Source organism: Squalius cephalus, assembly GCF_949319135.1.
Source record: "Squalius cephalus genome assembly, chromosome: 3".
Taxonomy (NCBI): Eukaryota; Metazoa; Chordata; class Actinopteri; order Cypriniformes; family Leuciscidae; genus Squalius; species Squalius cephalus.
Genome location: NC_137124.1, coordinates 35,813,939 through 35,828,664, shown reverse-complemented (window position 1 = coordinate 35,828,664; position 14,726 = coordinate 35,813,939). Strand labels below are relative to the sequence as shown.

The following is a 14,726-nucleotide window of genomic DNA, read 5'->3' as shown; positions in this document are numbered from 1 at the left end:
ATGAAACGGAAATCTTTTGAAACCTTATAAACGTCTTTACCGTCATTTGTAATCAGTGTTAAATAAGTTACTCTAAAAAATTAATTAATTACTAGCTACTATTTACATATTTAACAGTGTAATTAGATTGCTGTACTAATTAATCTCTCTAAAAAATATTGCATTTCTAATTACTAATTACTTTCTAAATCCCATTACATCCTTGACCAGTTCAACAATCCAAGCATAGACATGAAACTATTCTTTTAATTCTTTCAAATAAATAATATAAAATTGCATAAATTATTCTTGAACTGAGTATTTAAAAGGAGATGGTTACATTAAAAACATACATTTTAACATTTAGACGTTCATTTTTGATGTTAAAGGGATAGTTCACCCAAAAATGAAAATTAGCCCATGATTTACTCACCCTGAAGAGATCCTAGGTGTATATGACATTCTTCTTTCAGACGAATACAATCTGAGTTATATTAAAAAAATGTCCTGGCTCTTCCAAGCTTTAAAATGGGAGTCCATCAAAGCGCATCCATCCATTATAAAAGTGCTAGACACAGCTCTGGGGGGTTAATAAAGGCCTTCTGAAGTGAAGCGATGTGTTTGTGTAAGAAAAATATCCATATTTAAAACTTTATCGGCTAAAATAACTAGCCTCCGGCAGACGGCCGTACGCAAGTCGACTTACGCCAAAAGAGTAACACTTGACGATGTATGACGTAGGATGAAGGAGTAGCGTAAGCTGACGCCTCTCGCGGTTTAAACAAACAGGGCTGAGCAACTGCGTTCGTCATTACGATGTGCGTCAGTTCTGACTTTTATAAACGTGCCTTGGAAAAACATTACTGGTGGGTGTATATCTGGAGACAAAACAATGGCATGACATATTTAAAGATATGTCAATGCAAGTTATTTTAAAACAGCGTTCAAACATGCATTTTAGTCTGGGACTAGTTTAAGCCTTGTCTGTGAAACAGAAGGCAGAAGTGGTTAAATTACAGAAAAATTAAGAGTAATCCCAATACTTTACTTTTTCAAGGGAAAAGTAAATAAATAACAGTAATGAATTAGGCCTACTTAGTAATCCATTACACCCAACACAGTTTGTGATCAATTTAATATATCCTTTCTGAATTAAAGTATACATTTGTTTAATAAAAAAAAAAGTTTGAGCCATATATTATGTTATAATTTTGCCTATAGTCTGTGTTTGAAACAAACTCTCTATAAACATTATTTTTTGTGAGTCGAATTAGTTACTCTAGTGTGGCGTCATTGGCTTTGATTCATATTTTACACATTGCTTTAGAATTAAAGTATCAAGTTTAAACTTGTAATTACACCACACTAACATTGACCTCTAATATAATCTAAGGTATCTGTTCTTGTTCTGAAGTTGACACACTATTGAAATCTGTCTGAATGAGCCGCAGTGTTATTGTACGAGTGAAGAAGCATTTCATCCAGGCCATTAAGATGGGAGTGAGACAATCTGCGCGAGACAGACATTGTAATATCCAAGTGTCTAGCCTGCTTTAAAACAAGGTTGTAATTATAGCTTTTGTCAGATAGGGATGTGTGTGCATGCTTCTTCAATGTCTTTTTGAACAATTGAGCAGGAATAGATCTTGTTTCAACACGAATTAGTCTCACATCTTTAGAGAACCAGAGTCATGTGCTTCTTCCCTAAACAGCAAACCTATTTACTTTCCATGTCATACACACCCTTGCTTTTCAACTCTTGGGTCTTCCTCAGCTCCCCATTTTCTTTGCCTCTTGTTCTCTCCCATCTGCTTCTGCTATTAGTGGTGAATGGAGGCAGTAGTGGCTCCCCTGTGTAACTCTGTTTCACTGTGTGCATGTTCATGTAAAGAGCAGCTAATGTTTGCCCTGTTTCCAGTAAACAGTAAATCAGATGAGGCTTTAGATCTCAAAAACATACCTGTTTAGATTAGAGGGGGGGAAAAGGAAATTCAGTTATTACCTTTGTCGTCCTTTAGATTTATATTTCATGGGATTTCTGATCATGCATTGTTTTGTTTTATTTTGTGAATGTGGATATTTGCAAGTTAGTAATTGCAGAGTAACACAGAAACACATGCAATATTTAATTGTGTTTTCCCTAGCCCATGCTCTGGCATCTGTGGCATTTCATCATCTATCCTCCTCTTGCCTTGTGACAACACAGGATTTTTTTAGAAGGCTTTGACTATGGAAGAGAAAAAATCATCTTCAAAACAGTCAAAGTCAAAATATCCTCTTAGCCTTGGTGAGCATAAGGGACTTCTTTCAAAACCACTAATAAAAACTTACCAACCTCAAACTTTTGAAATGTATAGTGCATCCCAAAATGCCCCCAAAAATTCCCGAAAGCATCTAGATCTAAGCTATTGCCTCAAACTTCAAGAGTGCTTAATTCATTTGAACCCTGCAGTTTTAGATTCATATGCAAGCTGGGTATGGCATGCAGGTTTGAACACGCTCTGTGGGGGATAGAATTAGATCTCCAGATTATAGTTCAGGTGAGAACTTGTCTCACATTTATTGGAGTGCCAGTCCACGTCCAGTACTTCTCTGCTGTGATCCCCACTCTGCGAACGTCATTGTAATTTTTGTTTTTCTTTTTATAGTTGCTCTGATATTACAAATGAAAGCTGATTCCAAGAGAGGAGCTGTTTATATAGCAGTCTAGAACTGTTGACCCTTACTGTCAGTATATACATCATCCCTCTTTCTGTGTTCCTCTAGTGGTGAAGGGAGGGACTCCATGCTTTATAAACCCAGCTGCTGTTGCATAAACCGCTTTATACTGATCTGCAAATATTTAGAGAGAATGCTGTTTGTACCAAAATCACATTCGGAGCACCTGGACATGTTGACATTGTTTCGTTTTAAACAAGTGCAGATTAGGTGATAGTTTCTGCAAATATTGTGCCTTCTCAGACATTTTTACTGCTTGCTTGATAGGAGAAATATGTCGATTTCACTTTCTCTTGGGAAATGTGTGTGTTTTGAGAATTTGATAAGAGTTTTATCAGTTAGGTTAGTGAATTGGACACAGATGTCCAGCAATTCATAGGAAGTCAGAAATTGTGAAAGGATAGGCTAGTTCACCCCAAAATGAAACATTTACATTTACCTCAAGTTGTTCCAAACCTTGATGAGTTTCTTTCTTCTGCTGAACACAAAATAAGTTATTTTGAAGAATATTGGTAACATATTACAGTTGTTGGTCCCCATTGACTTCCATAGTATGGGAAGAAAATACTATGGAAGTCATTGGGGACCATGGTTACCGTATTCTTCAAAATATTTTCGTTTGTGTTCAGCAGAAGAAAGAAACTCATACAGGTTTGGAACAACTTGGGGGTGAGTAAATGATGACTGATTTTTCATTTTTGGGTGAACTATCACTTTAATGTCTGATTTCATGAATGTGTGTTTTAGATGTGAACAGTATTGATACTTGTAAATGTGACTAGATGACAAACATCCTCATTTTGAATTCAGTAACCAGACTTGTTTTGGTTGATGCATTCCAGATTAGGTGTTGAAGTAATGACCTGACTCAAGAGCCTCCCCTGCTGTCCCTTCCAAACCCATACTTACAGTCCCAGTCCCACGGTCTTTCTGTGTCACTCTGTGAGAGATGTCTTTTTCTTCCTTATCAGGAGCACTTATGCATACTGTTTTGATTCTAGCCCACCAGACAAGAGATGCACAATGCAACAACATCACTGACCTGATTTCACCATTCAGGAACTGTTAAGATATGGTGTTGTTCCATGATGAGATAATTTGCTTGATGAGATAACTAGACTGACCCACCAGTAGTGGATTTTTATGGCAAGTACTAATACCAAGTGTCTGATTTCTAAGGCATATTCTTAATTATTTTTACTAATAATTAAATAATTAAACAACAAAAATACAGGAATGAATATTATTATTACTATTATCATTATTAGTTTAAATTTAGAATTTACGTAATACATACTTGATTAAGCATTTTAAACAGCATTTACATAAAAACAATAATTTAATTAATACTAATAATATTAGTTATTCATTATAACAATTATTTATGTCAGCATTAACACAGTAATGAAATTAGGCTTCTTGTGAAAACTGTTGTTTCCTATAGAATGCTGTGGTGTAATGGCATTGTGGGATGCTATTTATCAGTTATTTATTGGTTCACTACCCTTCAAAAGTTTGGGGTCGGTAAGGTTTTATTACTGTTTTTGGAAGAAGTCTCTTACGCTCAACAAGGCTGCATTTACCGTATTTGATTAAAAACAGTAAAATTGTGAAATTTCTATTTTAAAATATATTTTGTGTGATGGCAAAGCTGAATTTTCAGCATCATTAATCCTGTCTTCAGTGTCACATGATTCTTCAGAAATCATTCTAATATGATGATTTGCTGCTCTAGAAACACTTACTAAGCATGAAAGTTTGACTATCTGTAAAAATATATTGGTTTTCCTTGCAGTCCTGGGAACAGGCTTCATTTTATTGTTCAGGTAAAAGTCAAGCTCCTCATTGAGTAGGAGACTTGTTGAAGACAAGAAGTTGTCATTTTTTGGCAATAAGACTATCTTCTGAGATTATACTTTGATAAACATTTGACCACCTTGTACGTTTTTCCCTCACCCGTCGCCCCTACACAATTCACTCGCCTCAACTGGTTAATTGGTAGAGGTTGAAGGTCATTCTTTTCTTTACTCCACAGGAATAGGAATTAAAAAAATCCAGGGATGAACCGATCAGAGAGAGGTGGTTTCTGCTCCATTAGATTTGAAAGGGTTGTACCCTAAAACATGTTTTAGAAGAGATTCTTATGGGCCTTGAAGTCATGAAAATCCAGCAGTGAGAGTGGAAAAGGAATGCAGTCAAATGTGTTATTCTTACTGTTTATTGCAGAATGGTGCCTGGAGGGGGAAAAATAGTGTTTCAGTTTGTTTATGTTAAAAAGTGTGAGAACTGAGCAAAATGGATTTGTCACACTGCTGGACCATTTCAATGAATTGAATGCTAAAAGGTGATTCAAAATGTCAGAGCACCTAAAATGCAAACTTTACATTATTTATTTAGTTTCAACCTAGAATGTTTATGTTTAAAAAACTAGTGTAAGAGAACACATGTGATCCGTGTGTGTGGTAAACCCTATGGTTGGCATCCCCCCACAAAGATGGCAATATCCCAAATCATTGTCCATGTGGGGACATTTTTTGGTTCCCATGGAAAACAGCTTATATACTAAGTAATGTTTAAAATGTAAAAATGCATAAGTTTCTGTGATGAGTATAGGGCTAGGGTTAGGGGATAAAATATACAGTTTGTACAGTATAAAAATCATTATGTCTATGGAATGTCCCCATAAAACATGAAAACACAACATACCTCTCTATACATCACCTCTTTTTCCTGTCTTTATGCTACTCCCGAATTTATAATTTACATACCCATTTGTGCTGTATGAACGTGTCTGTATATGTGCGTGTGAGTGTTTGATTGGGCCATTCAGACACACACATTATTTGTGGTCTGCTGCCACTTAGTTCTGTCTGCTCCCAGCATTCATTTGCCCTCAGGCCATCTTTCACTAGGGGTCAGTTAATCCACCGAGCCCTAGACTGGAATTTGCATTTTGCTTCAATGGATGAATCGATGCACTGCTTAATATTCTCCACTGGGTGGCCCTGTTCAAACTCTGTTCTCTAGACATACAAAAACATTTGTCAACACCTGCATGGATATCTATTAGCAAAAATAGATTTTCTCAACTTTTCCAGTTACTGGCTAATATTGTTGGCTCATGTATGGCTCACTACCATTCAAAAGTCTGGGGCGTGTAAGATTAAAATAATAATAATAATAATAATTAATACTTTTATTCAGCAAGGATGCATTAAATTGATCAAAACTGTTGTGAAGTGCAAAGTCTATACGTAACATAATATATGTGATAATAAATTATATTTAAAAAAATAATTATACACTACTGCTTTGTGGTCAGTAGAAAATGTATACTTTTATTCAGCAAGGATCGATTAAGTTGATCACAAATGGCAGCAAAGACTTTTATTTTGTTTAAAAAATCTATTTCAAATAAATACTGCTGTTTTTAAACTTTCTATTCATCACAGAATCCTGTACAAATGTTTGACAGCTTCCACAAAAATATAAAGCAGCACATCTCTTTTATGTGAAAATTATAAGAAATGTTTCTTGAGCAGCAGCAAATCATCATATTCAAGCATATGCATAAGCAGCTAATCAGCTTATTAGAAGGATTTCTGAAGGATTGTGTGACTCTGGAGACTTGAGGAATTATGCTGAAAATTCAGCTTTGCCATCACAGGAATAGAATACCATTCAAATGTAAAACAGTTATTTTAAATTGTAATAGTATTTGACAATATCTCTGTATTTTTTATCAAATAAATGGAGCCTTGGTGAACATAAGAGACTTCTGTTAATAATGTAGATATATTTTTCCCGAACCCAAAGTTTAAGTTTAAGTATAAATTATTATACTATATATTATACTATTATACTATATACAGAGCTTTTTTTTTCTCAGTTGTATAAAGTTTGAGGACAAATGACTCACCAAAGGATAACAAAATATGACAAAATTCTGTTTTCTCTTTCTGTTAGGGGTGTAGTATATATAATTATAATTAATTAGCTTTATATAAAACAGTAAAATTAACTGTCCCTCATGGTGATGCATCTATCAATACATTGTTTTTTGTCATTGTGAAGATGCTCGTGAGTAATATCAATGTCAATATTTGACTTTGAATACTTAAAGGGACAGTTCATCCAAAAATGTAAATTTTGTCACACTCACCTTCAAGTTGTTCCAATCCAAACCTGTATGAATTTCTTTCTTCCACTGAACACAAAAGAAGATATTTTGAAGAATATGGGTAACCAAACAGTTGATGGACCCCTTTTTTTCCCCTCTGTGCTATGGAAGTCAAAGGGGTTCATCAACTGTTTGGTTACCCATATTCTTCAAAATATCTTCTTTTGTGTTCAGTGGAAGAAAGAATCAACCTGAGGGTGAGTAAATGATGACAGAATTTTCCTTTTTGGGTGAACTATCCCTTTAAATGTACATGTCTTGTAATGTGACGTGTTATATCTAAAATTATTTTAAACATTATTTTTTTTACACTTTTCGTCATACCTTCATACACATCCATATACTTTAAAGTCTTGATGTTGATAATAAAAGTTCATAGATACTGTAAATGATTTGTCAACTGCCCTCAAGTATGAAGTGCATTGAACATTCATTGCTCACAGATCATCTCCTCCTTTAATTCACAGGAGTCTTTTTCAATAGCAGAATGACTGAGTCAAAAAGGTGTGCTTGTTTTAATTGGTCTCTGTCTGCTTTTTCTGCAGGTCTTGAGATGCTCTGCCAAAAGATTAATATTTTAATAAGCCTCTGTTAAATGTCCTTTGGGTGTGCTTTTGATTCTGATTTGACTTTGATTTATATTGTGTTTTTTATCATGAGTCAGGGATGCCTTGATCTAAAATATCGAGGTCTCTTTAGTGTATATATATTCAGCTGGGTGCTTTATAATGTAATGTAACTCAGTGTTGTCGATTTCAATATGCATGCATTGTTTAGGAATGTTAAATCAAACTCTGTTCCTCTGACACCTGTCAGCCAGATCAATACATTGTGTGTGAAAGGTTAACCGTATATATATATATATAACATTGCTGACCTAAGCAAAATGCCAGGAGCCATGGAAACTCACTCGGCTTGTCTGTTTTGAGCTCTAAAACGCAGGACTGCTGTTCTCTTTGTGCACTCAAACATGTAGCCGACATTTTCTTTGTGGCTTTTGCTAGTGAAGTTCGCTATACAAAGTTGCTTAGAACATATTCATAAATCTCTGCTCTCATATCGAAGAGTCCTCTTCACACAATCTCACAAAAAGAAAGAAAAAATAATAATAAACAGATAGTTGGACTTCTCAAAGCAGTGATCTCATTTGCAATAATAATCATTTTCAACACAGGCTGTAAAACATTGTTTGTGTCTCAAAACCTAATGAGATGCCTGACTTGAGGAACAGGAGCACACAAGACGTGAAGTCTGTCTCAAATTGTACTTTAGTAATGTTCAAAAGTTTAAGGTCGGGAAGATTTTTTCATTGGTTTAAAAGAAGCATCTTTTTTATGCTGCATTTATTTGACCAAAAATGCCATAAAACAGTACTTTTGTTAAATATTTATACAATTTTCTATTAATATTGATAGTTATTATATAATATGAATATAATATACTCTTTTTTTTATTTAGCAAGTCATTATTCCAGTATTCTGTGTTCACATGATCCTTCAGAAAGCATTCTAATATGCTGATTTGGTGCTCAAGAAACATTTCTTCTTATTATTATCAATGTTGAAAACGGTTTAATATTTTGTGGAAACTGTGATGCATTATTTTCACGATTTTTTGATTAATAGACAGTTCAAAAGAGCTGCATTTATTTGAAATAGAAATCTTTTGTAACATTATAAATGTCTTTACTCTCACTTTTGATCAGTTGAATTCATCCTTGTTAAATAAAAGTATTTCGCATTTAAAAACTTAAATTTTAAGGACGATTATTGAATTTCTAATGTTTCTGTTTGGTAATCTTGTTTTAAGAGTTAGTGGTTATTTCTAGACTAGAGAAAGCAAATAGCGCCATCTAGTGTTTGTATGAAAAATGCCCATGTGTCTTTTATAGCACAAAAAGAAAGCAACCACAATGTACAATCAATTAATAGCTGTGCTTTAATTATCATTTATTCTGATTCATCAACAGTGGATATCACTCATAAAGCTGTAGACATGTTTTGTATTTATTTTCAATTTTGCACTCTTGATATTTTTTCAACTCTAAAGAACTACATAAATGAATATTACATTTGATTAATGTTTAAAATCATGTTCACTAGTTATATCAGTTGCATAATAAAAGCTATTCTGTATATTGCTGTGTCCACACCACTAGGTGGAAGTATGTCACGCAAATTCCAGTTAACACTATTGCCTCTTGAAATGTACCTTTTGCAGATTTACGGTATTCACACATATTCTATTTTCAGTGAAATGGTATTTTCTAGAAATGCTATTGTGAAGGCTGTAGTCACTTGGTAATGTGGTTTACATCTGTTTGATAACATTTGTGGAAGCTTCATTATTTGTATCAGGATTGATGACTTCAGTGATCATCTGATGATTATGAGTTGTGAAACTTAATTTAAATGGATTATGAAGATGCTCTTGAACAAAGAATTCATTTATGACACTGAAGTGGATTTTATAGCTAATGATCATTTCATGTGCATTCATTAATGGTCAAAAGTTAAAGATATTGTTTTATGTTTTTGAAAGAAGTATCTTATGTTCACCAAGCTTGCATTTATGTTATCAAATTCATTATTATTAATTGCTAACAAATTATAATTTTTTATCAAATAAATGTGGCCTTGGTGAGCATAAGAGTATTCTTTAGTAAAAAAAAATCTTAATTATTACAAGCTTTTCATTTCATGTATTAGTATATGTCTCCAAAATATGTGGATATGATATGAATAATTGTGTTTTGTGTCTTCAGGCGTGTCATGGCTGTGGGACTGGATCGAAGTGTGACTGCAGTGGGGTGAAAGGAGAGAAGGTGAGTGTTTATCCATAAATAAACCACCACATATATATATATACAGTAAGCTGCGTTCCATTCGACATGGTCTCCACGCAGTGTTCGTTGCTCCCTAGTCACTGAGGATGGGATATCTGTTGAAGTTCACTTCACTTGATAAAATCATCACAACATCATCACATTCAGACAAAAAAATTGAGTCACGCATATTAGAGAAGTTTGTGGTATGATGACACAATATATTTAAATCTATATAAATCTAATAACATTTACCATACTTTAATGTACAGTACATCCATGTGTAGGCTGCCTATGTAAATGTGTATACAAATGTTTAGTTATTATTAATTAAAATAAATTGTCAAAGTTGAAAACATTAAAGGTCTATTGTGATGTCTAGTATGAAAATAACTAACTTTTCATTAGATCTAATCATGATGGTTGCACTGTAACGGTCTCATCTCACAACTGCGTACACAAACTACACCTGGACTAAATAAACTCAATAAAAATGCTGTAGCCTCTAATAATTTTAACTGCATTTATTTTAGTCAAACTTTTTGCAGTACTAGAGTGATGCGCAGTAACTGGTGGATAAATTTCCCTCTTCACTTCATGTGAAGTGATATGATTTCCCCCTATTCCATATGCCGTTTACAGTGCCTTCTAACTGAACATGTACAATCCCTTTGGATTAGAATCTCACTGGTGGAATACCCTGTGAAGTCCACTTCATAGGGCATTTATGGTCGAATGGAACGCACCTGCAGACTGATGTCCATAGGCTCATATAAATGTGTAAATGCATGTATGTTGTTCTAGCCTTTCAGTAGGCCTAGCTATATTCTTGAGCTGCACGATTAATCGTCAAAAGATCGCGATCTCGATTGAAACACCCATACAATCTCATTCCTAAATGACAATGATTCGCCTGTCTATTAAACCTTGGCAAAATTCAAATCTGCCGTTGTCATGTTTAGGTATGAAACAGCTTCACAAACAGTCTTTTCAACCGCACAGTATCATTATTTCTGTGTTACAAATATTCAAATTATTACAGAAGAACTGGGATAAAAGTTTATAGTTCGTATATAATAGCTATGGTAGCTATCAAAATCACCTTTTAACTCTTTCCCCGCCAAACACTGAATTTTCAGAGTATCTGTGTTTTAGGACTGAATCTCCATGCGAAGACGATGCAGAAACAAGCGATATAATATGTAATCATAAGCATATGTAAAATAACGCGATCACCAACATTAAACAGCATATAAATCAAAACTACCTAATGTTACTGAATGAAATGACGACCCAGGATGAGTTATAGGACTGTGCAAGCATTAAGGGTGTTGATGGACTTGATCTACTCCATCTATGTTTTGATCATCGTTCTGAATTCAATCTGGATGTAGTCTTTGACAAAAATGTGAATTTCTCAGCTTTTTGCTCAAAATGTTGCTTTTTTTATGATACTTGCCCATATTTAAGTGTCGATTAAAAAAAGAATGCAGGAAGCAGGGGCTCTGTTCTTTCTTTTGATATATTGCATGTTAAGATATTCATTCAACAAAATATTCTGGGGGCCATGAAATTTTGTGAAAATGATCAAAAACGCTGGCAGTGGCTGGCAACTTAAAAAAAATTAAAAAATAAAACACTGGCAGGGAAAGAGTTAAAAGTAACTTCGCTCTTCAAATAACGATAAAATTATTACATTGTTATGCCACTAGGTGGCATCGTGTTAAAAATATATATTTGTCATTGAATCATTCATTTAATAGATTTGTTCTAAAACGCTGATTCTTCCATTAATGAAACAAGCAAAGTATTTGAGTGATTCATTGAATCATTCATTCAAACTGATTTTTTAAAATAATTCTTTCAAATTAATTAAATATTTTTAAATAAGCAACAATTAACATTTTATTAGAACCTCTAGTAAATTGCATATTATTTTTTTAATTGTCTGTTCAGAATCGTGAGAGAATTGTTGTCTCAATTTAAAACAAAAAATTGTGATTCTCAATTTATCCAGAATCGTGCAGCTCTACTATATTCATTTGTCAAAATGAAGTGAACATGAACTCAACATAAGCCTGACTCTTTTCATTTTAATCTGTGCCTCCAGAAGTGCTGCACTGGGTAATGTATCACTTTATGCTTAAATGTTAGTGGTTTTGAAGACTTTACACGACACCGGTTTCAACTAAAAACGGAAAACTTTTTATGCATGTTGGCCGTTCATGATAACGTTATTGTCACTGTGTGAACCACACAAACGCAAATTTGTAAAAAAGGTAAATTTCATTCACCGTTACTTGAAAGACAATCTAGAATATTAAGATAGGTTGCTTTCGAACCCGACTTTAAACCAGCAAGGGCTGATGGGAGGTTTCAGCTCTGGTATAGGCTTGGCATCACCTCTTTTAGATCAATTTCATCAAAGGGAGAATTAGATAGCTTTCAAAAGATTTCTGATAAATATGGTCTGGGTAAAAAATGATTTACAAACTAGGACTTATTTTAATAAAGAGATACGATACATGGAGAAGCATGACACCAATTTAACTGATCTATTTATCGACATATATAAAAATAAAGATAATAGGAAACTTGTCTCAAAACTATATCTAGCCATTCAATCCATAAAGAAACAATCAACCAATAAGGTTAGATTAAAATGGGGAAAAGAATCTGGTCTAGGTATTTCAGAGGAAGACTGGCTGAATATCTGTTCTGTACAGGCAACTTCTACCAGCTCGGGTGTGTGGAGAGAATTCTGTTGGCGGAATCTTATTAGATACTTTGTAAAAATCTATTCAGACTTGCGAGAAGGGAAGTGGTCTATGTTGGAGGAAATTTTCATGCATTCTGGAGCTGCCCAGCCATTCAGTCATATTGGCAGGAGGTAATATAAGTAATACATTTTATTTTCGGTGATGGAATTGACTGCTCATTTTCTACAGTTTACCTGGGCAACTTAGCAGCTCATTTGATGATGAAAGACGAGTAACTTTTAAAGATATTATTAGCAGCCAGCAAGAAAGCTGTAACACGAAAGTGGCTACAATTTGAACCCCCAACAAAGGCTGAATGGCTGGACATTATGACCAGTGTCCAAAATATGGAGAGGATTACTTTCGCTTTACAAATGGATAAGTATTTGCAGTATTGGGAAAAATTGATTGTGTTTACGACCTCATGACATGTTTATTGACCAATGTATCATCCTACGTATACTTTCATCAATGTTGTTTTATGTAAGAATGTATGAGTGACCAAACGATTGTTCTGTCTTGTTTAGATGTGATTGTATGTTGTTGTTGTTGCTGGGGTTTTTTTTTCTGTTTCGTTTTGTTTGTTTTTTGTCTTTTTTTTTTTTTTTTTCAAAAGGATAAAGAATAAAAATAAAGTTTAAAAAAAAGAGGTAAATTTCTTGCATATTACGTGTTCAGTCTATTAGGCACGTAGTGTTTCTTTGCAAAGTGACATCGCCAACTACTGGCCTGACATGTATAATACAGCGTTTTTAGTCGTTTCCGCGGATCCATGTGAGCGGGGATTGTTTTGACAATATTGTCTTTATTTTGTCTTTAATATATTTACTTTAAAACGCGAAGGAAAAACGTTTACGTTATTAGTACATCGTTGTTGTGTAAACATGCCCTTAGACACTAGTCTGATTGGATCTCTTTAATTTTTACAATATTTTTTATGTTTTTTTTGTTTGTTCTATGTGCATTATCTTTAACTTTTTTGTAACATTAATCTTAATGTCTTTGGTCTCTTTTATGTTGTTCTTTAAATATTTGCCTAACTTTTAATGACAGGGTGAGCGAGGGTTTCCAGGTTTATCAGGCCAGCCAGGTGTTCCAGGTTTCCCTGGACCAGAGGGGCCGATTGGACCTCGTGGAGAGAAGGTCAGTGGTCAGGCCATTATGATATTAATATAATCATAAGCATAATAATTGCTGTTCAACCAGAATCTGTTACTGATCAGCTATACTGTTGCTTCTATTAAGACTGGACTTTCTTTCTTTCACAGGGTGATGATGGACCTTCAGGGCCAGTGGGGACCAAAGGAATAAGAGTGAGAGTTTCTCAGTAACAGCCTCTGGCTCATAATGGATCCACAGTTATCAGCAAATACTGACTGTGTTTTTGCAGGGACCTCCTGGATTGCCGGGCTTCCCAGGAACACCAGGAATCCCAGTGAGTGAATCAATGAGGGCTTTCTTAAATATATAACCTTATTTTAGCTGTAAGAAGTAATTAATAAATCCAAATTGAAAATAGTTCACAGGGTAACTCTCGCCAAAATGCAACCTAGGGTCTTTTTGTTAATCTACCCGAGGCAAACTTTCGTTTAAAAGCATAATTAGAATGGAAACGGCACTTTTAAGTTTGACCGTATTTTCGTTTTCGGTCAAATTGCCTTTTGAATGGGAGTGCTTGAGGGCACTTCTATGATAGCATCAAAAATCTCTATTTTTAAAACACTAAGAAGGCTCGACACAACATGAAACTTTGCTCGAAGTATCACCAGGGGCTCTTCACATGAACTCGAGCATTGAGAACATTGTGTACACAGAGTTTACTAAAAAGAAAGGTTTTGAACAACTCACTATAGCTGTGTCCACCGGCATTTTGACAGTCAAAAATAATCGATCTCCGAATGCAACGTAACAGGGAGGAGAGTAAAGATGGAAAGCTCCTAAAGCTTAGTTCAATATAAATTCACGGATAATTTGTTGTTTTGTCGTTAGTGAAAATCAATAATGACCTTGTATGTGAAAAAGGATGCTCATATAAGAAGCAATACTAAAATTCAGAGTCAGTTCATTCACATTCGGAGATCGACTATTTTTGACTGTCAAAATGCCGGCGGACACAGCTACAGTGAGTTGTTCAAAATCTTTCTTTTTAGTAAACTCTGTGTACACAAACAATGTTCTCAATGCTCGAGTTCATGTGCCCCTGGTGATACTTCCAGCAAAGTTTCATGTTGTGTCGAGCCTTCTTAGTGTTTTAAAAATATGAAAA

The 14,726-nt window shown here is 34.4% G+C and overlaps 1 protein-coding gene across 1 annotated transcript in view; it reads left to right on the top strand.

The window, feature by feature from the left end:
- Window positions 1–14,726, top strand: part of col4a5 (collagen, type IV, alpha 5 (Alport syndrome)) — a 54,752-nt gene that overhangs the window by 12,258 nt on the left and 27,768 nt on the right. The window contains exons 2-5 of the mRNA XM_079866210.1: window positions 9,642–9,701; window positions 13,514–13,603; window positions 13,729–13,773; window positions 13,851–13,895. Of these exons, the coding sequence (XP_079722336.1) occupies window positions 9,642–9,701; window positions 13,514–13,603; window positions 13,729–13,773; window positions 13,851–13,895 (240 nt within the window). The remainder of the gene's footprint in view (window positions 1–9,641; window positions 9,702–13,513; window positions 13,604–13,728; window positions 13,774–13,850; window positions 13,896–14,726) is intronic.